Source organism: Rutilus rutilus (assembly GCF_951802725.1).
Source record: "Rutilus rutilus genome assembly, chromosome: 1".
NCBI lineage: Eukaryota > Metazoa > Chordata > Actinopteri > Cypriniformes > Leuciscidae > Rutilus > Rutilus rutilus.
The window spans coordinates 9,500,861-9,528,514 of record NC_140209.1 but is presented as its reverse complement, the minus strand read 5'-3'; the positions used below and the strand labels follow the sequence as shown (position 1 = coordinate 9,528,514).

General features: G+C 37.9%; 1 protein-coding gene and 1 pseudogene across 2 annotated transcripts; both read right to left on the bottom strand.

The window, feature by feature from the left end:
* Nucleotides 1-216: 216 nt before the first annotated feature.
* Nucleotides 217-15,718, bottom strand: LOC311304059 (GTPase IMAP family member 8-like; annotated as a pseudogene). The gene is made up of 3 exons: nucleotides 15,062-15,718; nucleotides 14,212-14,904; nucleotides 217-353 (listed from the first exon to the last, which is right to left on the bottom strand). The product of its transcript is annotated as a GTPase IMAP family member 8-like (transcript).
* Nucleotides 15,719-18,779: 3,061 nt separating this feature from the next.
* On the bottom strand, nucleotides 18,780-26,854 carry LOC311287083 (uncharacterized protein). Its single transcript, XM_084403673.1, has 3 exons — nucleotides 26,766-26,854; nucleotides 23,515-23,581; nucleotides 18,780-23,426 (listed from the first exon to the last, which is right to left on the bottom strand). The coding sequence occupies exon 3, from the start codon at nucleotides 23,358-23,360 to the stop codon at nucleotides 21,744-21,746; it is 1,617 nt and encodes a 538-aa protein (XP_084259799.1). The 5' UTR covers nucleotides 23,361-23,426; nucleotides 23,515-23,581; nucleotides 26,766-26,854; the 3' UTR covers nucleotides 18,780-21,743.
* Nucleotides 26,855-27,654: the final 800 nt, after the last annotated feature.

Sequence of the window (27,654 nt, the reverse complement as noted above, 5' to 3'; positions counted from 1 at the left end):
TATTCTAGCATGTCAGGCCTCCTCTCTTTCGAGAGTCATCCTGCTGAGGCTTTCATGCAAACGGTATTGCAGGCAGTAGTTTAGAATAAGGGCCCTCTCAATATTGGAGAGTTGTTTTTAGCCTTTCTCTGTCTGAGCTCTGTATTATGAACTTTTCACTTTGAGAATAAGTTCTGGAGACCATGTTGGTGTAAATGTGCAGGCTTTCTCTGCTCTCTAGTCGTCCTGTGGAGGCTGCCGCTTCCCTTGGGTACTAAACAGGTTGTTGGCTTCAGCATTAAGTGTGATAGCCTCCCTGGCATGGGGGTCGTTTTTGGTCCCCCCGAAAGGGTCAGAGGCCTCAATAGGCTCTCCTGAGTATAAGCACCCACATACAGTGGTTATCAGGTTATAGGCCTCACCAGGCCTTCCTGAATATAGCTTCCACATAACGTGGTTATTAGGTTATAGGCCTCACTAGGCCTTCCTGAATATGAGCTCCCACATGTTGTGGTTATCAGGTCAGAGGCCTCACCAGGCCTTCCTGAAGGTGAGCTAACTCATACTGTATGTGTTTTCACTCAGCATGGTTTTCAGGTTGTAGGCCTCTCCAGGCCTCCCTGGAGTTTAGTTCCAACATATTTTGAGTTTCCACTTAAGGTGGTCTTCTGGTAACAGGTAGTAGGCCTCTCCAGGCCTCTCTGTAAGTGAACTCCCATGAACTCCCTTAGGCCCTCACAGGCCTCCTCAGTGGTTTGAAACACAAACACTGGGTAGATCCGTGGATCGAGTAGAGAAACTCCCCTCGCTGGCAAGGGTTGTAAAGCACTATGCTGAGTTATACTCTCCGGGATATCCCGCATTTCAGTCCTAGGTCCTCAAAGACCTCCTCAGTGTTTTGAAATACAAACACTGGGTAGATCCGTGGATCGAGTAGAGAAACTCCCCTCGCTGGCAAGGGTTGTAAAGCACTATGCTGAGTCATACTCTCCAGGATATCCCGTCTCTGAAATCCGGGCCAAGTGGTTCACTGCCTGCTTTGCAGTCTCTTGGGTTGGATGCCTTACCTAAAGGCAAGTGTCCAGAGGCTCTGTCTTCAGACAGACAGGAAGTGGCCAGACTTAGTGTCTTATGTAGTGACACCAGGTCAGGCCTGCCTGGTGGCATTTCAGGTGGCACGTTCCCCTGAATAGTGACTGGCTGGGGTTCCCTCGGGTCCCCTAGCCACATTCCCTAGAAGGGGACCCTTTCTAGTTTTTGAATTGTGGTCCTAGGCCTTTGAGCTGGCCCAGGTAGACCTTCCTTTAAATTTGTGGAGGTTTTTCTGTGGTATCCTTTAGCTTGGGCTATGACCGTAGGGAATGCTGTCACTGACAGCCCAGTGTGACCTGAGGGCATGCACTCCCCTTAGCATGGTGGCGTTGGTATATCGTTCCCCATAGCGTCATTCTGACGTAGTGTAGAGTTCCCTTTCGAAAGGGAACGTCTCAGGTTACGACTGTAACCTATGTTCCCTGAGAACAGGGAACGAGACACTACGTCTTCCTGCCATGCCTCGGGGCCTGCCTGCAACAGTCCCTTCAGACGATGGGATGTTGTCATGTTTTCCAGGCTCCCTTTTATACATTCTGGTCGCGCGTTAATCAATCAAGCTGATGATTCACGGGCTGTCGCCGGTCAACATGATTGCCGTGAGTTGATATTTGATTTCAGACACCTGTCACGCCTGAGGCGTTCCCCATAGCGTCATTCTGACGTAGTGTCTCGTTCCCTGTTCTCAGGGAACATAGGTTACAGTCGTAACCTGAGACGTTTTTATATGTACAAAAACCGACAATGAAAAAAAGTCTCTGTCAAACTGTATTCATATTTATCTATATTAACATTTATGTATAGATTTAAAATGTCTCACGTGGCTCATTATAGGCTCACTGTAAAGTATTTCTCAGTATCTGTTCCAGTATGCCAGCCAATCAGGATCTGCATGTTATTGAGACATCATATGTCTGCTTTCTCTTTCCAGTAAATGACATAACTTTCAGGAAAAACTAAAACAAACAAACACAGTATGGGTCCGGGTGGGAGAGTGGGAGGCAGGATTGTGACTGGAAATGAACATGAATATCTTATTTGATCTTGAGATGTCTCAAGACACATACTCTGTGTATTCATAGCAGATAACTGTTGGATGTTAACTGAATGCATGATTTGTCATTGTTAGATCCTATAGCTATACATTATTGTCATTTTGAAGGATGTGCTTCAGTTGAATCAGCTCACTCGTAATATTCCCCTGCCCGCTGGTTGAAGACTTTCAGAATTGACGGAGACTCACTTGTGCTGCTTCTTTTTTGAGGTTCAGTTTGTAATTATACAGACTGTCCTTCTTCTGTCATTTACATTGTTGTCTTCTTCAAGCACTCTTGCTCTTCTTCACTGTAGTCTTCGTCTGTCTGGTGGTTTCAGAAAGATTCTCTTCCCCCTCATGGTTGGTTAAGAAACATTAAGTTCAGGAAACTAACTTGATCAACTACTGCCCATCTCGCCCAGTTCTTCTTCTTCTTCTTCTTCTTCAAAAAGTGGAAGTCAAATACAAGTTTCAAGTATTGCAGGTTCTTTCCAAGCAGCATTCAAACATCTTTATATGGCATTAACTTAAAAGCAAGCTTCTTTCCTGATAATGGGTTGGACCGAGGGCTGTCTCCTCCACCTCAAAATGTTGTTGTTGTATTGACGCACATTATGATGCAGTGGATACAAATCCGTGGGAAGCACGACTTGATTGTTTGTTAGGTTATTGAGGGGAGCAAGGAGACAGAACCCGCTCTTTACCCTCTTGGGACTTATATCTGGCACTGCAGAGACCTCCCTTGAGCCCTGCAGGCAGTGAGTTAAAAATCCTGTTTCAGAGAAACAGTCCTCCTGCTTGTTTGGTCTCTATCTAGAGGGTAGGGACTTGCACGCATTTTCGGTCAACGAATCGTGCCTGGAATTCGGGCTGGCTAACTCTCAGCAAATCTGAGACCAGGCCTGGATATGTGCCCATGGTTCCTGCATCTAATCACATAATACACTGAGGAATGAGCGCTGCTTTTAAATGAACATTTCTTTAAAACAAAATTGATTTGACAGAATTTCACTTTCTTATTGGCATAAACAGGCTTTACTCCCTTGAAACTTAAACTGGAATGTCACTGTGACTTCCCGAACAGGCAAACAGGCGTATGCACAGATCACTTGTGAATTAAAATTGAAGATCGAGGATGCAGTGCATCGTGATACTTTACTTTACTCTATACTTTATTGTCAGACTGAAGTCTGAAATGTTTCTTACATGACAGTATCCATGTTTACCACAACATTTAACATACATTCAACATTGACATTCACTCAAAACACTTATCCATCAACCCCACCATCCCAATACTCTTAGGGTGCTTTCACACTAGCACTTTTGGTGCGCACCCGGGTTCGAATGACGTCATAGTTCGGTTCGTTTGGATGATGTGAACGCTGTTTTCCGAACTCGGGTGCGCACCCGCGAACCGTACTCGAGTCCGCTTAAAAAGGTGGTCTGGGGTACGGTTCATGTGAACTCGGGTACGATTCGCTGCTGATATGAACGCAATCGTACCAAATCGCGGAAGTGAACCGCTATTGATGACGTATAATGTGGTGCGTGCCTGCGTGCGTGTGTGTTTAACAACTGTAAAAGGGTCTATACGCTTACCTTGACGAAAACAGGGATTGACGCATGCAAGCAGAGAGATGATTTCTGCTTGCCTCCACAAAAATTGTCTTCGGCGGACATCCCGCGCTGTCTTTGGAACGGTTTTAATACTTTTGCGGCAGACAGACGCAAGTGTGTTTCTGTATATTTTCTTTGAAAACAAAACCAAAGGTTAAAAAAAAGAAAAAGAAATGTGAAGCGAGCAATTCTATCCATTTTGACGCCTTTTCATAGCAGTTACCAAGCAACACGAGTACGCGCCAGCTGCAGCTTAATGATGCAAGCGTACCACGGTTCGGATGCAAATAATATAATGTGAACACAGTCCATCGGGGGCAGGGGGAGGGGGGAGCAATCGAACTCGGGTTCGGAACAGACAATCGAACCAAGTGTGAAAGCACCCTTAATCTCTGATTAGGTTTTCGGTGATGCATTGTGATATCATATTGAACCGAACCGTGAGAGCAGTGTAGGTTCACACCCCTAGTTTTAATGTGACCATATATTTTCAACAAGACACACCAAGCGTTGCGAATTCAGCATTTATTATTATAACAGCCTGACGTCTGAATGACATGACGTGTTTCAACTCTGGGGTTTTCAAACCCAGAGGAATCATTTTAATTGCCCAACCAATTTTCCATAACGAGCTAAAATACTCTAAAACGCTTTATCAGAGATAAACGGAGGTAAGTTTGACAACATCACCTTTTTCGAGAGGTTAGACAAGGTATACAGAGTGATGTTGTTACAGCCTAGCAGCCAATGAGAGCAAACCTGTCCACCAATGAATGCTGTTATTATATGTTGTTTACAGTACAACATGTTCCAGGAACAACATCATGTCTAACTTCTGTTTCTGTTTCTGTTTGTTTATTTATATAGCACTATTAAAACACAACCAGGGTTGAACCAAAGTACTTTACATACAGATTCCAATGAGGAATAAAAATAACAACATACCTAGACCAGTCAATAAATAACATATAGAATTTCACATCTACTCATTATAGGCTAACGACATCAGATGCGATTTACACAAATGCTTAAAAATCGACAGCGATTTTGCAGACCTGATAGATAGCGGCAGCTCATTCCACTGTCTCGGCCCTGTTACCGCAAACGCCCGGTCACCCTTATGAAGGCGTTTTGTTCTAGGCACTATCAATAGTTCCTGATTCTCTGAGCGTAGTGTTCTGGAGGGGGTATACAAAGTTAAGAGATTCGCCAAATATGGTGGGGCCTGATTATTTAGCGATTTATATACAAACAGTAAAATTTTGTATCTTATTCTGTACTGTACTGGAAGCCAATTTAGAGACTCCAGTGCAGGTGTGATCGACTCATATTTCTTTATCCTCATTAAAAGCCTCAACCGCCGCATTTTGGACCGATTGCAGTCGAGACAGAGATGCGGCGGTGATGCCACAATACAACGAATTACAAAAGTCGAGCCTTGAGAAGATAAAAGTGTGGATAACTCTTTAAAAGTCTTTATTTGATAGAAATGGTTTTGTTTTAGCTAATAGACGCAGATTGTAAAAACAAGCCCGAACCACAGAATTAATTTGCTTGTCCATTTTTAGGTTATTGTCGATAAAAAAGCCTAAATCTCTGACTGTAGATTTCGTGTAAGATGCTAGAGGACTTGAATCTAATATAGTTTCTGCTGATTTATTTTGATGGCCAAATATAATAACCTCTGTTTTGTCCTCATTTAACATTAAAAAGTTTTTAGCCATCCAGTTTTTGACGTCCTTTAAACACTCTAAAAGTGACTCGAATGAACTGGTAGAGCTGAGTGGTAGATACATTTGCGTGTCGTCGGCGTAACAATGAAATTACACTCCATACTTTCTAAAAATGCTTCCCAAAGGGAGCAAATATAATGAGAATAGTATTGGAGAAAGGATAGACCCTTGCAGGACCCCCCACGGAAGTTTTTTTTTTTCCTGAGGTCCTATTATTATAGTTAACTGAAAAACATCTACCACTCAAGTAGGACTGAAACCATTTCAAAACTGTGCCTTTTAAACCTACTGAGTGTTCCAGACGGGAAATAAGGATGTCATGGTCAATCATGTCGAAAGCTGCGCTTAGATCAAGCAGCACTAAAACAACATCATCTCCTTTGTCTAAGGCCAAAAAGATGTCACTTAACACTTTCAGTAGCGCCGACTCTGTGCTGTGGGCAGTTTTAAACCCTGATTGGAACATTTCTCCTATTACATTTTTATTTAGAAATGATAGTAGTTGCTGCAACACAACTTTTTCAAAAAATTTTGAAACGAATGAAATCTGAGAAATTGGCCTGTAATTTTTCATATCATCCTGGCCCAAGTTTGGCCGCTTCAACAGCGGTGTCACCACAGCATGTTTAAACTCTTGAGGATATGTCCCACTGGACAGGCTCTTACTAAACAAATGTGCGAAACTCAGTGCTACACAGTCAAAGGTCTGCTTTAACAAACGACTAGGCATCAGGTCATTTGCACAGCAAGTTGGTTTCAGTTTTTGTACAATATCCTCCAAAATTGTCAAGGTAATAGGTTCAAAGGCACCCCATTTAGCAGTGCAGGCAGAATAGTTAGATGGATCTGTATTTACCAAAGGAATCTGGGAGCGTTGATTAACAATTTTTTGGCTGAAGAAATTAAGAAAGTCCTCACAGGAAATAAGTGAGGGCTTTTGATGTATGTTATTTAAAGGTTGCATTACAGAGTTAATAATAGAAAATAGGAGTTTTGAGTTATTACTATTGGCCCTAATTATATTGGAGAAGTAAGTATTTTTGGCCTTGGTTACAGATTTTTGATAACTAAATAGAGCGTCTCTAAGAACGTCATAGTGGACTTGTAGTTTACTCTTTTTCCATTTCCTCTCACTCTGCCTACATTGCTTTCTGAGGTCCCGAGTGTTATCATTTAACCATGGATTTATTTTTCTTTTATTGCTTGTCAGTCTGAGCGGAGCAATAACATCTAAAATATCCATGCAGGTTGAGTTTAGTACAGTCCAATGCTCATCAACACTTAAAAGATGAAGCGGGGTTTCCAGCATCAAAATATTGCACTTATTTTTAAATAGTGCTGCAAAGTCAGTGCTAGAGGTGCTGTTTAGTCTCCTTGACCAACGCCTAGAGTCCTCCTGGGAAACAGGTTTGATGGTAGTAGAAGTCTTGAAGATTATTGGCATATGGTCAGAAAAGTTAGTCTCACAGATATTTACATCATCTATTTGCAGGTTATGGGTTAAAATTAAGTCTAACATGTGTCCTCGTTTATGGGTAGGGCTTTTAACCCATTGTATTAAATCAAACGACTCTATCAAATTTAGAAATTCACTTGAGAGGGTATCATTTGCACAACAAATATGAACATTAAAATCAACTAGAAGTAAGAAACAGTCATAATTCGTAGACATTGTGCTCAAAAGATCAGAGAATTCCTGAACGAAAGCCTTGTTTGGTTTTGGGGGCCGGTATATTAAAGCCACCGTAACAGGGTTTATAGCTGCGATTTGAAACAGTTGTAGTTCAAAACTCTTCGGTGGTTCGACCGTGAGTGATTGGCATTGAGTGGATTTTTTGTATATAGTCATTAGTCCTCCCCCGCGACCAGACGGGCGAGGAGAATTTATACATACATACATATCCCTCAGGCAACAGTTCAGACAGCGGTAATGAGTCTCCTACCTTAAGCCAGGTTTCCGTTATGAAGAAGAAGTCCAGATCGTTTGTCATAATAAAATCATTTAAAATGAAAGTTTTGTTTACCACAGAGCGGGCATTTGCCAAGGCCAGCTTGGTTGGTATTAAATCTTTAACCGGGCATTTCACATGGCGCAGGCTGCGGAGATTCTTGAGATCCACACCTCTCCCCTTTAAGCGTGGTGGCACGAACCTTCGGGGAACTCCAGGAGAGCTCATCCCCACCGGTTGAATCCAGCCGCACAGTCCCTCCAAGAAGCGTCGCGAGACAAAGCGGCCATGAACACCTGCCTGCAGGAACGATGATATCCATCCCCTGGACATCAGATGGGGTGTCCGCAGTGTCTTCAATTTGACCGCGAAGCCGCCTCGACATCCTCTTTTACGGCGGCGCTTTTTGCGTGGCGCGTCGTATACCGGGTGCCAAAGATAGCTGGGGACGCTGGCCAGGAAGGGAGGGGGATCACGGCCCTCTCCTGTACAATCCGCTGTCAGCGCATCATTCAAAGTTGACTTGATGGACAGAAGTTGGTCCCGGTCATAAGACAAGAGTCCACAGATTTGTTTGGTAAAACAAGTTAAGCACAGTAAAAACAACACACCAACATATCCCCCAGACAGACGGCTAGCCACACACATCGGCGCCATCTTGAATCTTGGAAAAAAATTTTTTTTTGATAACTTGGCAAAATCACTTTTAGTCACTGTGTACATATCAGTAGATGTGCTGGAAATGTTACATACAAATAATGACACAGTGTATGGGAGCAGTTAGTCTGTTTTTCTATTTGAACTCCATGAGATGACGCATAGGAACACTCTGTTGCTGTTTACGGTCAGGGACTATTTTTTTCTAGCGGAAGGAAGGCTTTTAGTGATTTTACTTCATAAAAGATGCATTGATACATATTTTTTGGCTTAAATATTTTTTATTGTGTGGTAACCATTTTATAAAAAAACAATAAGGTACTGGAGGCATGTGCTGTATCGTTACTCCGGTTACTCCGCTTCACGTCATGCCTAACAACACCCTTCAGTTGTGACTTATTCACAATACTCGAGTACCTTATTGCTTTAATAAAACGGTACATATGCATATGCGCTTTATATGCGTCCCCGAATGCACTTTATTGGAAACCCAAACAAGCAGTACATGCAGAGACTGAGACTGTGTGGATCGAGCAGCATTTATTATAATTAATGAAGCAGCTCTGAGTAACATGTAGTCACTGATAAGCCATGGGGCTCTCACGCCAAACATCATGTTCTCACGCAGTGAAAAATCCATCGTAGAGCAATGAGGACACAACAGATAAGACAGATAAGACAGAGCAGTTAATATTGAAGTGAAATAAGGTTTTATACTGTATGTAGCACCTCACTTTAAGCAGCATGTGAACCGATCATCTCTTCTAGTTATAGCACGTAATAAACATGAATGAACATCAGAAGGTTTGTTGTTTCAACCGCAGAAAGACGTCAATGCACACCATATTTTAAGTTTGAGTACACTGACATATAACTCTCCTGTGTGTTTTTCAGACAAAAAGCAGTGTTATGATTGGTCAGATTGCCCTCACAATAGTACCATTACATATTATGATTTCAAATTTCATTGTCAAAACTAGCGGTTGTAGATAGGCACACGACGATGAAGATGAAAGTCATCTTATAGTCATCAAATGATAGTAATTTGAAAGTCATCAAATAAACATATTTAATATATAATACAAAAGGCAAACATAGATCCAAACAGGTTAAGCACAACCACACATATTCTTAGACGAAACTAAGAACTGAAACACAGGAACTTACTGTAAATACAAGAGACAAACAAGGTCATTTAGGTAACAAGGTAATAACAAAAAAAGGTAATAACTTTAGCTGGAGAATAACTTTATTCTAGAGCTGCTGTAAAGCCAAAACAATCTCTGTAAAATGTCCTATTATCACTGTAAAGCTCATTTGAAATAATCTATATTGTTAAAAGTGCTATATAAATGTAAATGACAAATGGTGCAAACTGAAAACAAAGTCCATCTGATGTGTGTGTGACAGTCGCAGCACTTCTGGGTTTTTTTCTGGTTAATCATCATGGATCGTAAATTGATTTGATGAAACCTCAACTACTCGAATCTTGACAGCACTACAGCTTTCTATGTGGTCTCCTCACCAATCAGAGGCCAAGAGTGTTTGAGGTTTTTTTTTTTTCAAAATATATTTTTTGCTTTAGAAGGAAGAGGGATGTTTCTTATTTCAGCTTTCCCACTGTTGCCATCTTCTCATTTTGAGGCTGCTTATTCCACCGCTTTTATGGGTACTGTTGGTATCCAATTACAAGGTTTCTTGAATTTTAATGTTTGATTTGTGATTTATTTATTTATGTATTTTTTTCACTTATTAATCAAATAACAAGACAGATGAGGACAATCTTGAGTAACTAGTTTCAGTAGTTCAGAAGAGCAACAGAAGCCCATGATTAATAAAACAAAATACATAAAAAGGTAAACACTTGTTTTTCGCAACAGCACGTAACACATTGAATTAAAACATTAAGTAGAAAGACTAAAACTGTTTTTTGTTTTTTTAACACTCAAAAAAAAAAAAAAACTTTTTTGCTTAACTTTTACAGTGTAAATGAAATCTGTTTGTAATATATGAAATTATCTGCTCTTCTGAAGACTTGGATTAAACTGCTCAAATACTATAGATTACTTGTACAATGTTTTTATGAACGTCAAAGTTTTGGGTGGATAGCAGAAATCTCTGATGTGTCATTAAAAATATAGTTCTGTCAGGTCCATTAAGTCAAGAACACACAGACAATAAAAATAAAGAATTTTTATAGAATAGATTGCAAACAAGTTGATGTTCCTGAATTGAAATTTGGCGGTATGGCTCTGTTCAGGGAGTCCTCTGACCTTTCATGAGCACCATGAAATAGCAGAGAGCCAGAGGACAGCAGCAGCAGCATTAGGGAACGCTCACACAGTTTAGGACTGTGAGAGCTAAAATATCCCCCTGTGAACAGAGCAAGCAACATGACAAAGCAAATGCCACGTTATGCATAAGGAGGAGCTGGGGAGGTGGCGGGCAGCAGAAGCGAGCAGCAAGCATGTATGAGCAGACTGAATGTGCTTTAAATAGGGCGCCTTGTTTGAGCTTTGGCCATTGAGCAGCAAGGGGAGTTAACGAGCTAATGCAGCTCAGCTGGAGCAGATCAGCTGACGGGACAGTGTTGTTAGCAAACAGCATTAGCAGCGTCTTGACCATAGATATCATATAAAGGCTAGATGTCTTAAGGCGGAGTCACTTCCGGCATCACCGGCGGCCATCTTAGGACAGGGCTCTGTGAATTAAGGTGAGTGAGCAGCACGCACACAAATCCTCTTATCTCGCTGAAATCTGGACGGATTTACAAACGGTTTGGTTTCTTACAAACGTTATTAACGTGGCTATAATTCTGAATGCTTAAACATTTTGAACATAATTATTCATATGTATGCAGTATAATAGCTACATCTCTGACGTTTATAACAAACCAAACCGTTTGAAAATCGGTAGAAAATTGAGCAAGTTATGGTTATTTAAAAGTACATGCACCATGTTATGAGTGAGCGAGCACCCTGTCTTAAGATGGCCGCCGTGTGCGGATGTCGAGCTCCATTGGCCAGCAGCGCGGACGAGACATCTAGCCTTTATATGATATCTATGGTCTTGACTACCTGGCCTGCCAGAATTGACGCTGACGCTCAATTTTTGGCATTGAGGATGAACGGGAGTCTTATGGGTTTGGAACGACATGATAAATGTAGGTATTTTGTTTGTGTTTACAGTGGCAATCAAGCTCTTGACTGGGCACCAAAGTAAGTACATAACTTCCCAGTCTGGTCAGTGTAAACACATACTGTCAGGTTTATCATGCTAGTTCCAGCAAGTCTGAGACTTGGACCCAAACTGAATATCTTTCTAGAGGCGCACAGCCTGTCCGAGCCAATCTGATTTTGATGCTCCATAACAGATGTAAGTAAGTTTTTAACTACCCTAACAGTCTACTAATACTCGTATTAAGAATCTTGTAGTGGTGTCATTACTGACACCACCGGCCTCTTGCCGTTCTCCCGCGGCCGTCAGCCTCGTCCTGCTTGCCACAGTAAACATGATGAATGTTACCAAAACAATCCTAGGTTTTTATTTAACACCGTGGCTATACTAACAAATAAACAAGCGTCACCTGAACAAAATATTCCGTTACAGTTTAGTAGTAATGATTTCATGAATTTTTTCAACATTTTTTTAGCAACGAATTTGCCAAGCCAAACATGTCTCTGAGCACCATGTAATTATTTTAAGCCACAAAATAAACTTCATTTCATAAAACAAGTATAAGGAACTACGCAAAAAGCATTTAGAACGTCACCAGCATGTTTTATAATTAGCCAAAAATCAAATATAGTGTTTTCTTCATTTTGGTCATTTTAGATGAACTGTTAAAGGTGCATTTTGTAAATTTTAGCCGCATCTAGTGGTGAGGTTGCGAATTGCAACCAACAGAAGTTACGGTGGCCGACAGGAAAAGATGTCGTCCTCTGAGACGGCAGGGAGTAGCCAGTAAGCAATGAGGTTACTTTACAAAGATAAATGAAGAAATTATGTTTACTTAATTGTTCAGTAAAACAATATGTTATTGCTACTTGTTCATCATTGTGTCAGTGTTTTATTCACTGATTTTAGCTAGCTTCTTTGCATGAAGAACAACATAGTGATGAAACGCGCTTGTCCGTTTAGGGCTACTGTAGAAAACATTTCAATGTAAGGGGACCCGTGGTGTATGTAGATAGAAATGTCTTTCTAAGGTAATAAAAACATCGGTTCATATTTTAACGGTTAATAAAAACGGTTCATTAACCACTGAATCACTTCCTCTAAAACAACAACATGTTTATTAGATCCCATACCAACTAAACTATTGAAAGAAGTGCTACCGATAGATAGTGGAAGAGCCTCTCCTCAATATTATTAACTCGTCTTTATCTTTAGGTCATGTTCCAAGAACATTTAAACTGTCAGTTATAAAACCTCTCATTAAAAAAACCACAATTAGACCCAAATAACCTAGCAAATTATAGACCCATTTCAAATCTTCCTTTTATGTCTAAAATACTAGAAAAAGTTGTGTCTGCCCAACTGGGCTCTTTCTTGCAAGAAAATGACACCTATGAAAAGTTTCAGTCTGGATTCAGGCCGCATCATAGCACTGAAACTGCGCTCGTTAAAATCACAAATGATTTACTCTTAGCTTCTGACCAAGGCTGTATCTCAATACTAGTTTTACTTGATCTTAGTGCTGCGTTCGATACTATAGATCATACAATACTCTTAGATCGACTACAAAATTATACTGGTGTTCAAGGACAAGCATTAAGCTGGTTCAGATCATACTTATCTGACCGCTACCATTTTGTCTATTTAAATGGAGAAAAATCGATCATAACTCCAGTAAACTATGGAGTGCCACAGGGATCTGTGTTAGGCCCTCTATTATTCTCAATATATATGCTGCCACCTGGAAATATTATAAGGAAACATGGAATTAGTTTCCATTGTTATGCTGATGACACTCAAATCTATATTTCATCACGGCCGGATGAAAACGCTAAATTATCCAAATTGACAGAGTGTGTTAAAGATATAAAAGATTGGATGACGCGCAATTTTCTTTTATTAAATCCAGACAAGACAGAGGTACTACTTATTGGTTCAAAAAACCGCCCACAAAACCTCTCACAATTCAACTTTAACATAGTAGGATGTCCTGTTACTTTATCCACTACAGTAAAAGACCTGGGTGTTATACTTGACTGCAACCTGTCTTTTGAAAATCATATTTCATATGTTACAAAAAAAGCCTTTTTCCACCTTAGAAACATTGCTAAGCTACGCAATATGCTATCAGTTTCTGATGCAGAAAAGTTAGTTCATGCATTCATGACCTCGAGACTAGATTACTGTAATGCTTTATTAGCTGGTTGTCCTGCATCCTCAATTAACAAGCTACAGTTAGTCCAAAATGCCGCCGCTAGAGTTCTTACTAGATCAAGAAAATATGATCATATAACACCGATTTTATCATCACTGCATTGGTTTCCTATAAAGTTCCGTATTAATTACAAGGTATTGCTACTGACTTATAAAGCCCTAAACGGCTTAGCTCCAGTCTATTTAACGGATCTTCTATCGCCCTATAATCCATCGCGCTCTTTAAGATCACTAAATTCAAGGCTTTTGGTCATACCTAGGATATCCAGATCAACCAAAGGAGGGAGAGCATTTTCACATTTAGCTCCAAAACTCTGGAATAGTCTTCCTGATACTGTTCGTTGCTCAGACTCGCTCTCCCAGTTTAAAACTAAATTAAAGATGCATCTCTTCAGCCAGGCATTTATATAATATTTTTAATCTTACAGTTAAATCCGGTCTCTAGTTCATAAGCGCCAGAGGAGAACTGGCCCCCGACTGAGCCTGGGTTCTCCCAAGGTTTTTTTTTTCTCCATTAGGTCACCTGATGGAGTTTTTCGATTCCTTGCCACTGTTGCCTTTGGCTTGCTCAGTTGGGGATACTTAATTTAATTAATCAATCAACAATACTATTGATCAGCATTACCAAACGTGGACGTTTTACACTAGAAACTAACACTGATGTACTATTTTATTTAATACTGTGAAGCTGCTTTGATACAATCTGTATTGTGAAAAGCGCTATATAAATAAAGTTGACTTGACTTGACTTGACTTGACTTGACTTCCGCTGAATCTGAATGCTCCACTTTCCCAACCATTTTCTGATTCACAATCTCCTGAATGTGTTTGGTGTTATTGATGAAGTGTGTCCCTCCATTCTCTGCCACCATCTTCTCTATTTTTCCGATCAGATCTTTGAACTGTGGGAAACTGGCAGACTCATTATCTAAACAGAAGAACCGGTTTCCACAGCTCTGTATGAGGGATTGAAGATCTGGATCACTTTCCTGTAGAAACTCTTCAATGGTTTTATTCTCCTTCTCTAACTGGTCTTTATGGGTGAAGATGATCATGGTGTATTTTAGTATCTGTTCTCCGAACACTTCTTTGAGCTGCTGTATTGTGTTTTTCTCCTCCTCGGTGAATCGACCCACTCTAATGACGATAATTAAAGCGTGTGGTCCAGGAGAGGATAACATTATGCATTTCACTATTTCAGTTTTAATCTCATCTTCACTGAGTTTATTATCATAAAGTCCAGGAGTGTCGATCACTGAGATCTCTTTACCAAAACTCACTGTAATTTCTGACTGACACTGTTTCGTCACAGAGTCTGAAATGGCTGAAGATTTAAACAGGTTTCTGCCGATGATGGTGTTTCCAGTGGCACTTTTCCCACATCCAGTTTTTCCCAGCAGAACCAGTCTAATCTGAATCTGAATCTGATCTGGATCTTCTGATGAAACTACAACAGAAACATCAAACCACATCAATGCACTGCATAATTAAATCTCAGTATTGTTAATATGACGATGCTCTAAGCATGAGAAATATAAGTGCCTTACACACTCAATGAATAACTTGCATGTACTGAATTAATTTTCAACAGCAAATCATCTTACAGTTGATATCAAGATTGCCCTTGCTGTCACTCCTCCTCATTTGGGCCATGATAAATTTCCCTCCGTTCTTCATCATCATTCCTTCAATTTTCTGCAGTAGTTCTGGGACTTGATCACCATGTTTACACTTGTTATTGAAACAGTGAAAGTTTCCTCCACATTCAGTCACCAGTCGCTTGAGATCCTCATGATCTTGTAGATGTTCATCAATGGTCTGATCCAGATCCTCCAGTTCATCTCCTCGTGTGAACAGAATTATGATGTACTTCTGAACTTCAGGACCTAATAAACCTTTAATATAATCCAGGACCTCCTCCTCATTTCCCACAGGTTCCTCTAGTCTAGAGGAACGGTGAGCAGAACTGCACTGAGTCCTGATGAACATCCCGAGATCAGCTGATCCTTCATCTTCTCCAGCTTCTCTTTATTCAGATCTGGATCCAGTAGATCTGGGCAATCAATCACACACACCTGCTTCTCTCCAATCTGTGTTTTACCCTCACACACTTCAACTTCATGTTTTTTCTTACGTTTGTGGATTTTAAACTTATTTTCTCCCAGTAAAGTGTTTCCAGATGAGCTTTTCCCAGAACCCGTCCTGCCTATCAGAAGAACCCGGATCACCGGATCATCTGGACTGGAGCTGATCTCCGACATCTCTGAAATAAAAATATGAAATAAGACATCAGGTCAGATTAGGGATGGGACGGTATGAACATTTTATATCATGATAATAGTGACCAAAATTATTGTGATTATCAGTATTATCATGGTTTTGTTCAACAATAAACAAAACAAGATGAAAGTGTTCAAAAACAACTGATGCTCACACTGAAAACATTTCAACAAGTTTTATATTTGAAAATCAACAAACAACAAATAAAACCAGCTGCTCTATGCACTTTTTAAAGCAAGATTATATTCTGTGGCATTTCCTTCCTTATAATGACCGTTGTCAATAGCAACGCATTATAACACAGCGCACATCCATGTGTCACAACTGCTCTCTCGTTTCATTCAAATACAACCTGCCGTCTTGTGTCTCCGTTTTTGATTGTATTGAAAATTAAATTAGAGTTGATTTATTTTTTACAGAGTTCGATAATATTGTTGTGATCATCTTGTCTGGACGATTGTTTTGTACGCTGTGCAAAATTAATTTACAAATATGTAAGATTTAAAACATTAATCTCAATTCATGTCCCCGTAATTATGTGGTAAAATACATAAATAAATTGTTGTAATAAGTGTACAATATACATTATTATCCCTTAAATGTCATGTAGCAGCAACTAAATCTACCAATATATACATGAAAGAGTATTTAACTACTTAAGCTACTTTTAAGATGTACGCACACAGTATGAACAAAAATCTGCTAGAAATTGGACCAGATCAGCTACAAAACTGCTGCGGGATTTAGCAACATAGTTGCATGTCTGGGCATGAACACATTTCTTTTTTTTTAATTCAGTTCTCCCAATCTAAACCAAAGAAATTACAGGAATGATAGTCAGGTGATTCAGAAATAATATGTATATCCTAAAGTGCAACAAATTAAATATCCAGCAGAGGGCACCAGCGTCATTAAAGCTTAGCCTTTTAAACGAGGCATTAGTCTAGCAATAAAATAATGATGTAATACGTTAATATAGTTATGAAGTGTGTTTTTTTTTTTCTTTTTTTTTTTTTCTGACCTTCACAGAGAAAAAATAATAATACTTTGGACCAACTTTTTTTTTAAAAAATATTAAATTATATTTCTGGTTTACTTCAAATCTTATATTTTGATTTTGATAAAAATATTTATATTCCAAAAAACAAAAATCTTTGTATAATGTAAACAGATGATTTATTATAAAGGCCATACCATAGTTAATCAATATATTTTCTTTAGACATAAACTAAAATGTTAATGTGGGTCAATGTATATTTTTTTGTCTTTTTACAACTTAATTTCACAATAAACAAAATCAATTAGCTCGAATTTTCACTTTTGAAGAATTTTGTTAGTCCGTTTATTCTCAATTCTTCTATGTGGACTGCAATTTGCTTTTAGTTAAACTGAACAACATGGTTTTCAATTAGACCAATATAATAATGCACTTTTAATAAATTACATCTTTTCTATATTTTTTTCAGAGTACAATGATTAAATTATGCCATATTTTTTAATAATGCAGGTCTATGGTCACTATCTGAAAGAGCATGCACAGAGAAGTCCAAATGAAACAATTCCCCATCATAAGTACACATTGATGGCCTAAGACACGAAACAAGCGGTTTGTGTGAGAAAACGAACAGTATTTATATCGTTTTTACCTCTTGTACACATTCGAGATCATGTCCGGCGCTTTCCGGCGCTTGCGCAGACTAAGCCAGAACACGCGCACACGAGGAAGCACGCGCGCCCTCAGATCACTTGGACGTGGCTGTGTACAAGAGGTATAAATGATATAAATACTGTTCGTTTTCTCACACAAACCGCTCGTTTACGAAATGTACCGCTCGTAACCGCTTGTAACCGCTCGTCATACGGTACACGAATGTAATTCGATACTCTTGCACTCTGCCAGCTATCCTTCCTTCATTGCCATACGGAGAGGGCAAGTACACGACTGATGACATTTTTGTCTATTGTTTGTATGTGTATACTACCTTTTTAAATTTCTGTTTCAAGGTTGGAAAAACAATCATTAATTATTTGGAGGATTCATTAATTAAAGTAATTAATAGCACAATTGCAACCAACAAATTTAATAGAAGTGGTTGCAACTTTAAATGTAATGGAAATTAAGCATTTTCAATATAACAATATAATAGTATGGAACACTTTTAAGAAAACAAATACACCACACAAACCAGTAATAAATCACACTCTTTATATCAAACATCAAGAGGAATCGGTCAGGGAAACCTGAGAGAACGGCAGGTGTAGCTTTTAGCTTTAGGAAGCGGAAGTTCAAAGGTCATCAGTGAGAGTTCGAGTGCAGATCTGCTGGACACAGGTTTATCTGTCTCTAAAAACATGATCTGATCCACGGTCAGTGCAGTTGATGTCTAATCACTCCAACAATATTCTCAGGAAAGTATTAAGCAATAATGGGTCTTAACAATAGATCATTTTGTTTTAAATCTGATTGAGAGTGTTTGTTTCAATTCAATGTCAGTGTCAGATACTTTATTGCTGTGATTGTGTCTACAAACAATATTGTGAAATCATTACTAAACATACATGAAATATACAATATAACAACAACAAATATTAAAGCATTAGAAAAAGGTGTTAATCAATGACTAAAATAATATCCAAAACAATATGTCTGTAATGTAATGTATACTGTAAAATAGACATATCAAGACAAGAACAAAATCAGTATTTGCTTCCCTTTCAGTCGCTCACGTTCGTCGTAAAGTCTCCCATTCCCTCCTTCAGGGAACGAGGGTTACATCAGTAACCGAGACGTTTTCTCCATCACCTCCTTATATTGTCTTGCAAAACAAATACCGAATCATTGCAAAAATAGATAACTATACGATAGAAACATGAGCAAATATCTATAATTTTCTCATTGAATGCTGTTCACTCAGATACACATTTGGAAACTCATTATGTTTTTCCACATTTAAGAATTATAGACTAAGAATAACAACTATAAATAGGAAAAATAGGAGTTATGTAAGAACTAAAAAAGGTGAAATAAATCAAAACGGTTATATTTTAGCTTCTTCAAAGTATCCTGTACTTTACAGAACTGTACAGTTTGCACTGTCTTCATGTCTCCACATGGGATGTGTTTTACTCAATATTGGAGCATGTTGAACACACACGACCGCTGCTTTTCTGTGGTATTTGTTGTGCATTTATAGTTAGTTAGTTAGTAGTTAGTTAGTAGTAGTTTATTTGAACATGTAAAAAAATAAAAAAATATACAAACATGAATACATATATACAATTAAAATTAAAATAACAGCCAAATAAAGTCATGTACTTCTCAGCACAATCTTCCAAAATTATTGTAAATAATTCAAATTAGAAATTCCCATGTTCAAAAGGAGTAGGAAGAAGTTCATAACAAACTTTTCAGGTCCTACCCCATTTCTTTTTTCTTTATCCTTTAGTTAAATACAAAACAATTTGATGCTTCTCTTATACATACATCTTTACATACACCGTATACATCTACCTACCTCTTATACACATAAACCCATGCATTCACATAGATACCGATGCATACATATATGCATATGCACACATTCCCTTTTTTTTTTCATTTTTTTTTTTTTTCATCTATCTTCTTCATTGCCATCTATCAAATCAAATAATAACTTCTCCATACTAGACTTAATATATAGACCAATGAACCTGTATACTATACTATCACCTTAAGTCCTTTTCATATTTGTTTAATATATTTAGTTTAAATAGTCTTTTAAAATTACTCATTGTCAAACTTGATTTCATCTCTTCACTGCAGCTGTTCCATACATTAACTCCTTTGTTTGTGATGCAGTGATATTTAGAATTTGTTCTTATAAGTTTCTTTTTCAATACAAATATTCCTCTTAAGTGATATTTGCTCTCTCTCATTTGAAACAACCCTTGTATACTGTTCGATAGCTGGTGATTATTTACTTTATACATAATTTGTGCAGTTTTGAAGTCAACAATATCTCTGAATTTTAGTGCTTTTAACTTAATAAATAGTGGAGTAGTTGGTGCTCTATAGGTGGTTTTATTTACAATTCTTAAGGCTCTCTTTTGTAGGATAAATATTGGTTCAGTGTTGGTTTTGTAAGTGTTTCCCCATACCTCCAGACAGTAAGTAATGTATGGAAGTATGAAGGAACAATACAACATGTACAATGTTTGTTGATTTAATAAGTAATTGATTTTATACAATATAGCAATTGATTTGGATATTTTAGCCTTAATATAATGTATATGTGGCTTCCAACATAATTTTTCATCGATTATTACTCCTAGAAATTTCAGTTCTTTAACTCTTTCTATTTCAATATCATTTATCATAAGCTTTTTGTTTAAAGTTGTGGCACGATTACCAAAAATTATAAATTTAGTTTTACTTAAGTTCAATGTTAGTTTATTTGCATCACACCAGCTCTTCATCTTTTGTAATTCATTTTCCACTTTATCCAAGAGTTGCTCCAGATTTTCCCCAGAACAGATTAAATTAGTATCATCAGCAAATAAAATGGTTTTCAGTGTTTTTGACACCTCCCATACATTATTAATATACAAGTTAAACAACAATGGTCCCAACACTGACCCCTGGGGTACCCCACAGGTAATTTTCTTTGACTGTGAAATATGGTTTTGCAATTCAACATATTGTTGTCGATTATGTAAATAGCTATTTAACCAGGAAAGTGCAGTCCCTCTAATTCCATAGTTGTGCAATTTCATAATCAAGAAATTGTGGTCTACTGTATCAAATGCTTTCTTAAGATCCAAAAATATCCCTACTGCATATTTTTTTTGTTCTATTGCTGTTGTTATTTCTTCCACAAATTGGATAAGTGCATGTGAAGTTGTCCTATTAGTCCTGAAACCATATTGCTGATCACACAGTATATTATGTTTAATAATGAAGTTATCGAGCCTTTTAGAGAATATTTTTTCTAATATTTTTGAAAATTGAGAGAGCAGTGAAACAGGTCTGTAGTTTGAAAGTGTATGTTTTTCACCAGCCTTATATATTGGTATCACTTTTGCCATTTTCATTTTTTCTGGAAAGACTCCAGTTTTCAGAGATTGATTACATACATGCATTAGAGGTTTAACAACACAACCAATAATACTTTTTATGATGAACATGTCAATACCATTCCAGTCAGTTGACTTTTTACCCTTAAATGTTTTAACAGTCTCTATAATTTCTTTTTCATCAGTTTCCCTAACAAACATAGATTCATTAATATTTACATTCTTGCTTAGCACATCATTTATACTGCCAGTCTTTGCAAACCCCTCAGCCAAACCTGGACCAACTCCAACAAAAAAATCATTAAATTCATTTGCAGCTAAGGTCATGTCCTTAACTTCTATATTGTTTCTTGTCAGAAAATAGTTAGTGTCTCCTGTTTTGCCTTTTTTATTCTTGATAATTTCATTCAGCACTTTCCAAGTGTTTCTTATATTGCTTCTGTTGTCCTCCAGTAGTTTACTATAATAATTCTTTTTATTGCTTCTCATGATTCTGGTTAGTTTGTTTTTATATATCTTATATTTATTTTCTGCTTCTTTTGTCCTCTTCTTTAAGAAATCTTTATATAATACATTTTTCTTCTTACATGCATTTAATATTCCATTAGTTAGCCAGGGTTTTTCATCAGATTTCGGTTTTACTTCTTTCTTTACTACAGGGCAATTTTTTTCATAAAGTGATGTTACAACAGTCAAAAATGAATCATAGGCTTCATTCACGTTATCTACGTACACTTTGCCCCAGTCTTGTTTCATTAAATCCTCTTTGAATAAATTGATGTTTTCTTGGGTTCTGGCACTGGGGTATAAAAAGTAGTAGTAATAATAACAATGAAAAGTTTCAAGGACACTTGCACATGTATGGTCAAACACGCGTTCCCTCTTCTCGTCTTCAGATGATCAGTCCATCCAAACACACACCCGTAAGGGACGATCAAACGCGACTCGCTGTGTTCAGTGTAATACAGCACGATCACTGTGATCAGTGTATGAGCCGCTGACTTTGACTACTATCCAGTCTTTGTTTCTCCATTTCACTTTCCATGTTTCGTCCGTTATTTCCTCTTTGATTTTGCTTTCTTCGAAGATCAGCCCAGAGAAGCTCTGAATATCTTTAATTGCCTCTTTGTAGGTTTTCAGTTTACTTCGATATTTATCTATGGTCGATGTTTTCAATCTCTTATTGTCCACGTCAGTGATAGGATTGGGCGATTCATTGGGTATCTTATAGCATTCTGGTGCTAGTACTTCGCCGTCCTTTTTCTCCACAATTATCACCTTGAACAAGTGAGTTGGCACTGCTTTCCCTCCTACAAACTCATATTCCACACGCTTTTTGCTTTTATTTATATCCTTATTAACCTTTTCGCTTTCATTTGCATCAATGTTTTCCTTAGGCATTTTTCTTTTCGTTGGAGCATCATTTGTATCATAGCACACCTTGTTCATCACCTCTTTGCTTTTATTTTCATCATTATTACCCGCTGACTCTCTGTCATTTGATAGGTAAAGTGGTCCAGTGTACACATGGACGTTGCAGTCTTTGTCTTCCTCAGCTATTTTCCGACAAAGTTTCTCCAACGTTAGCCAGATGCCAGAGTTAAAGTTACTCTGCTGTGGTACAGCGTTGCTCAGCAAATAAGTGTCTTCATAGGCTTGCTGACACCATCTGTGATTGGCAGCCTCAGCAAGATGACCTCGGTCGTATCCCGTACCCGAATACGGTTTCTCTCCATCAGCTGCCTGGAACTCTTCATGAACTGATTCATCCTTTTTAAAGGGTTTACACTGAGTAACTTTATTATCAGCTTTATTTTCAGCTATATTATTAGCTAGAGTACTCTTGTTCAATATCTCATACACCCATGCAGCATTCCTGGTTTGATTGTTATATAACGTAATGTAAAACTGATTTTGGAGTATTTGAGTAGGTGAAGGAACTTTGTCTATTAATTTATATTCTTTATTCTTAGGGCTTCCAATGATATCATTTTCATCTGTTTCTGAGGTCTTGTTTTCATTGTCCTTTTCATCTGTTTCTGAGGTCTTGTTTTTATTGTCCTCTGCAACTGTATCTGATCTATAGCATTCTTTGCCGTTAATCATCTCTGAGAATGGGATGCGTATGTAGACAGGTTTATTAGCACTGGGATTATGAACTGGTTTATTAGGATTAGCACTGGGATCTCCTCCAGACTGCTGTCTCTCCTTCTTCACATCAGACTGTGCTTCTGTTTCAGTCTCATCATAACCATGACTTCTTTTCATCACCTGGAATAATATAGCAAGAGACCAGCATTTTCTTCTTCCTGAGAATGTGTACATTGTTTGTGTTTTTCTCCAAGCTCTGTTGATGAACTTAACTGGCCAGCAATCAGGCAGTGGTTCATCATAATACTTTTTATATTTCTTTTTAATATCTTTTGCATATTTTTTAAACTGAGAAAACTTTTTAAAATATGATGATACATTCTCAACTATGTCACCTAGTGGGACATCCTTTTCTTCCTCTTTCCTGGAAGCATTTTTATTCCTTCCAGAAGATTTAGGATTGCTTTGGTTTTCACGCATCTTAAGACAGATGTAGAGCTAAAACACAAGGTCTTCAAGGCCGGGATAAAAAAAAAAAGTGTGCTTCTGGAAAAGAAAAAAATAACTTTGTTTCAAAATTCTCCTCAATTTCAAGACTTCATTTCATTCAGAAGAAAGGGAAATATTTACTCACGTCAACAGTCTGTAATCTGTCAGATAAACAGAAACTTCTGCTCTGATTTCACTTCAGTTCTTCTGTCCTACACAAACACAAACATATTATGTATCAAAGCAGAACAACTTTAGACTTAAGACCAAAAGCAGTACTGTTCTGGTCTGATTGCCTATGACGAGCAATCAGATCAGCGGCAGGTGCATCTCGTTTATGGATCCTATATGTAGTCTTGTGTTTGTCATGTTCATTGTCAGATCGTTGTTACTGGTTCTCTGTGTCTCGCTGTCTATCCAGTTCATCTATCCAGTTCATCTATCCAGTTCATCTATCCAGTTCATCTATCCAGTTCATCTATCCAGTTCATCTATCCAGTTCATCTATCCAGTTCATCTATCCAGTTCATCTATCCAGTTCATCTATCCAGTTCATCTATCCAGTTCCTGTTTCAGTTCTTTCGTACTATCCTGCCTTCAGTGCCTCAGCACAGGACGATTTGCCCGGGTTTGCTTCTCGCCGTTGTTTCCTTCAGCGGTTTGGGTCTTCTAGGATTGTTATCAGCCCACTGCAGTCTCTGCACTGCCGACCTGAGACTTCACTCCAACCTGCCTTGTCTTGTTCTCTTACTGTTTCTAAATAAACCTTATTTTTATTTGCAATTGGATCCAGTGTTTTCGTGACCTGACAAACATTTATATTCATTTTCCACTGAATGTTCCACTGTGTTATGCTTGTGAGGGAAAGTTAACCTTGTTCAGCTTCTCAAAGAACCCAGCGTTAAGGGAACAGTGGATGCAGTGAGTTTTTCCAGGGCAGCAACATGAACATAGGCTATATAAGGAAATAATATTATCACATAATACAGTCAATTAGGGAGACATTTTACTTACACGTTTATTAATATTTTTCAAAATTACATGGTTAAAGTATCATGAACTAACATGAACTATGTTTATATTATCCATTAACATGGTAATTAAAAAAATCCTCATTGTACATCATGATATCTTATGCATATATGCACAGAAAATTAACTATTTAAAAGTATTAAAAAAAGTATTGTTGTTAAATATTGTAGACATAGATCAGATCAAAATCCATGTGGAAACGGCTTATATTTAAAGCTACACTGTGTGATATTTTCCCCCATCTAGCGGTGAAATTGTATATGACTACCCAGTGAATATTAGTTTCTGTTCCTTTCAATTTCAAGGGTGTTTTAACTCCTACGGTGGCCGTATTATTCCAAGATTAACATGGCTTCCAGTTCGACTTCGTCCAATTGCGCCTTTAAAACTATCACCTGTGATCCGTCGCAGCACAGATTTATGTTACAAGGTAAACAATACATTTTCACCATTGACGCGAGGAAAAATAACGCAAGTTATACTAGAGGTCGTTCTGGCGTTATGCACAACCATGCTATGGTTAGACAAGCAACTATAAAACTTCGAATTTACACAAATAGGCTGAATTACCTGTCGAGAAGAAAGCAGGCAACTTCGGCGTCTGTTTTAAAATATTTGCTCCTCATGAGCTCTTTCCATCTGGGAAAAGTTACTCCAGTATTGACTTTGGTCTTGCCGATTTGCCTGTCGCGTTGACGTTTTAATTCTCTCTTTCGCTTCCTTGGCGACTCTTACATGTCCTCGAAAATAGGCGTGATCCTCCATCAGCAATCTTTCAAATCTGCCGCAGTCACGAGTAATCTCCCCCTCGCATTCGTCTCTGTGTCACTGAGTGTAAAGCGTGAAAGGCGAAGCTTGAATTTACAGGTATGTCCCTCTTTGGCTAATGTAGTTTCAAGATGGAGGGGCAACATGGCGACCGGCATTCGAACCCCTCACCCGTATGTACTTTCAATGGAAGATTATAAACTTACGAGAATACTTTATTACTTGAAAGAAGCAAATATATACATTAATGAACACATATATTTTTGAAAGAACTAAGTGTTTTTTGCTAAGAATCAACTAAAAAAGTTACACAGTGTAGCTTTAACAATAGAAAATTATGTGTGTATAGAGAGCCTAAGTCCCTCCCCTCCGCTTCCGGCTCATGGGACCTTATTTCGGAAAAAATATGTATGGAAGTCAATGGCGAGAGACAACTTATCTTTTTATTCCGTCTGAACTGTGCCCTGAACTACACATATGATGTTTGTCAATTTAAAAGGTAATTATGAAAATCAAGAAAGTCGCAGTTTGTCATAAAACAGAAGAGTAACGTTTAGTTTTATCTGAAAATCGCTCAATGAACTACATCTCTCATCTCGCACTATGTACGTATATGTGCAGTCTGGTACAAAACACTCAGGCATGACGGCGTAACGTTACGATTATACCGTAAGACTATAGAAAAAATGACAGACGTTAGCTTCAGTAAAGTTAGCTTCATTCATTGAGAGCAAAGGTATGACGTCGCATGTGCGCCTTTTGGGTCTGTCTTTGTAATTACGTATTTTCACAGTCTTATACCTCAACAGTTTTACATCAAACTGTGACTTTCTTGACTTTAAAATGTATATTTTAAATTGACAAACATCATACGTGTAATTCAGGGCACAATTCAAACGAGATCAAAATATTTGTTCTCTCTCGCCATTGACAATACAATATTTTTCCGAAATAAGGTCCCATGGTGGTCCACCGGAAGGGGAGAGACTTAGGCTCTCTATGGGTAGTGCAACTATGACTGTTTAAGCCCCGCCCCTTCACTTCCGGTTCTGGTGCTTCGGTTCTGCAATGGTTTCTACCTCACGTACAACACGTGCAGAAAACTCAAACACACGTGATCAGTCCAGTTGAGCACTTAACGCTGCAATAACGTAGCAAATTTGTACTTTATATACACTCACAGTTCTCGTGGCATTCCCAGTATGTTACTCCAGAAGCTAATGCAATCCACAGGGGGAAAAACTGTCCTTTATCCCACTTTAATCATCCTTATTGAACGAGCTTCTCAAACACGACACAACACTATATAAATGGGCTCGTTCTGGGCTAATCTGCTTGCTGCATCGATGAGGTGTATCCTCCAACATTACAGTCTAATGCATTAAAGCACGTTCAGCGCCTCCACATTGAGCATTTTACAATCACTAATCTGCCTATAACCTGCGTGAGACACACACACACATCATAAAAGACAGGCTACATTCTGAATAGCCAAAAAAATTTAAAACATTCCCACATCACGCATGAATTAGAAATGATTAAATGTTTTTTAGAAAAAATGAAATAACAAAAATGTAAATGTGAAAAAAGTCAAACCTGAGAAAATGTGTGTTCCAAACAGCAAACTGTGTTCTTCTGCTGGAACTATAAGAGATGTGTCTTGTTTTCTTGAATTCTTCTGCTGTATTCACATGTTTAAAATAATCAACAGGCAATTTACATGACATAAAATCAAGTTATGGTAAAATAAGGTATATGAACTGTTAAAAACATAAAGAAATAAAAGATAACTTACACCATGCTATTTTACACCATGCTTGAGTTTAATTAAACAAACTGATAAAACTGTCTAAAGCAAAAAAGACAAACCTGAGTGTTGATGTCGCTCAGTCTCCTGAAGTCCAAATGGAAAACAAATGTTATCTGCTGGTCTTTATATAGACATGTACAGTATAAACAAGGAAACAAAGTCTGTGTATATAGACATATTTAAATAATATCCGTGTTCCTTGAAATCATGTGATCTATCAGAAAGTGAACATGTTTGTTTTCTTTTGTAATCATGCACTAATTTACTGTTTTGAGTGTAAACTCTTGCCAGATCCGGGTATGTATTTGCATAAATTTCAGGTATGGATTCATACCTTTGATAATTAGTGTAAGGTTCATGGCCAACTCATCTCTATATAAGATAAACAATATATGATGTGATATGATGTCCACTTTACCATTAATACAGCTGCTGTATTAGAAACATCTGCGAAGCAACGTTAACTCGTTTTTTGGTAATTTTATGCAAAGGTAGTATAATACGAAGTATAATGTGATAAATATACATATGTAAAAAAAAAAATATATATATATGTATATATATATATATATATATATATATATATATATATATATATAATATTCTTGTGCAATCCATTTAAACCTCACAAATACAGGACGAAAAGAAAATTGGACTAATCCTAAAAAATCTGTA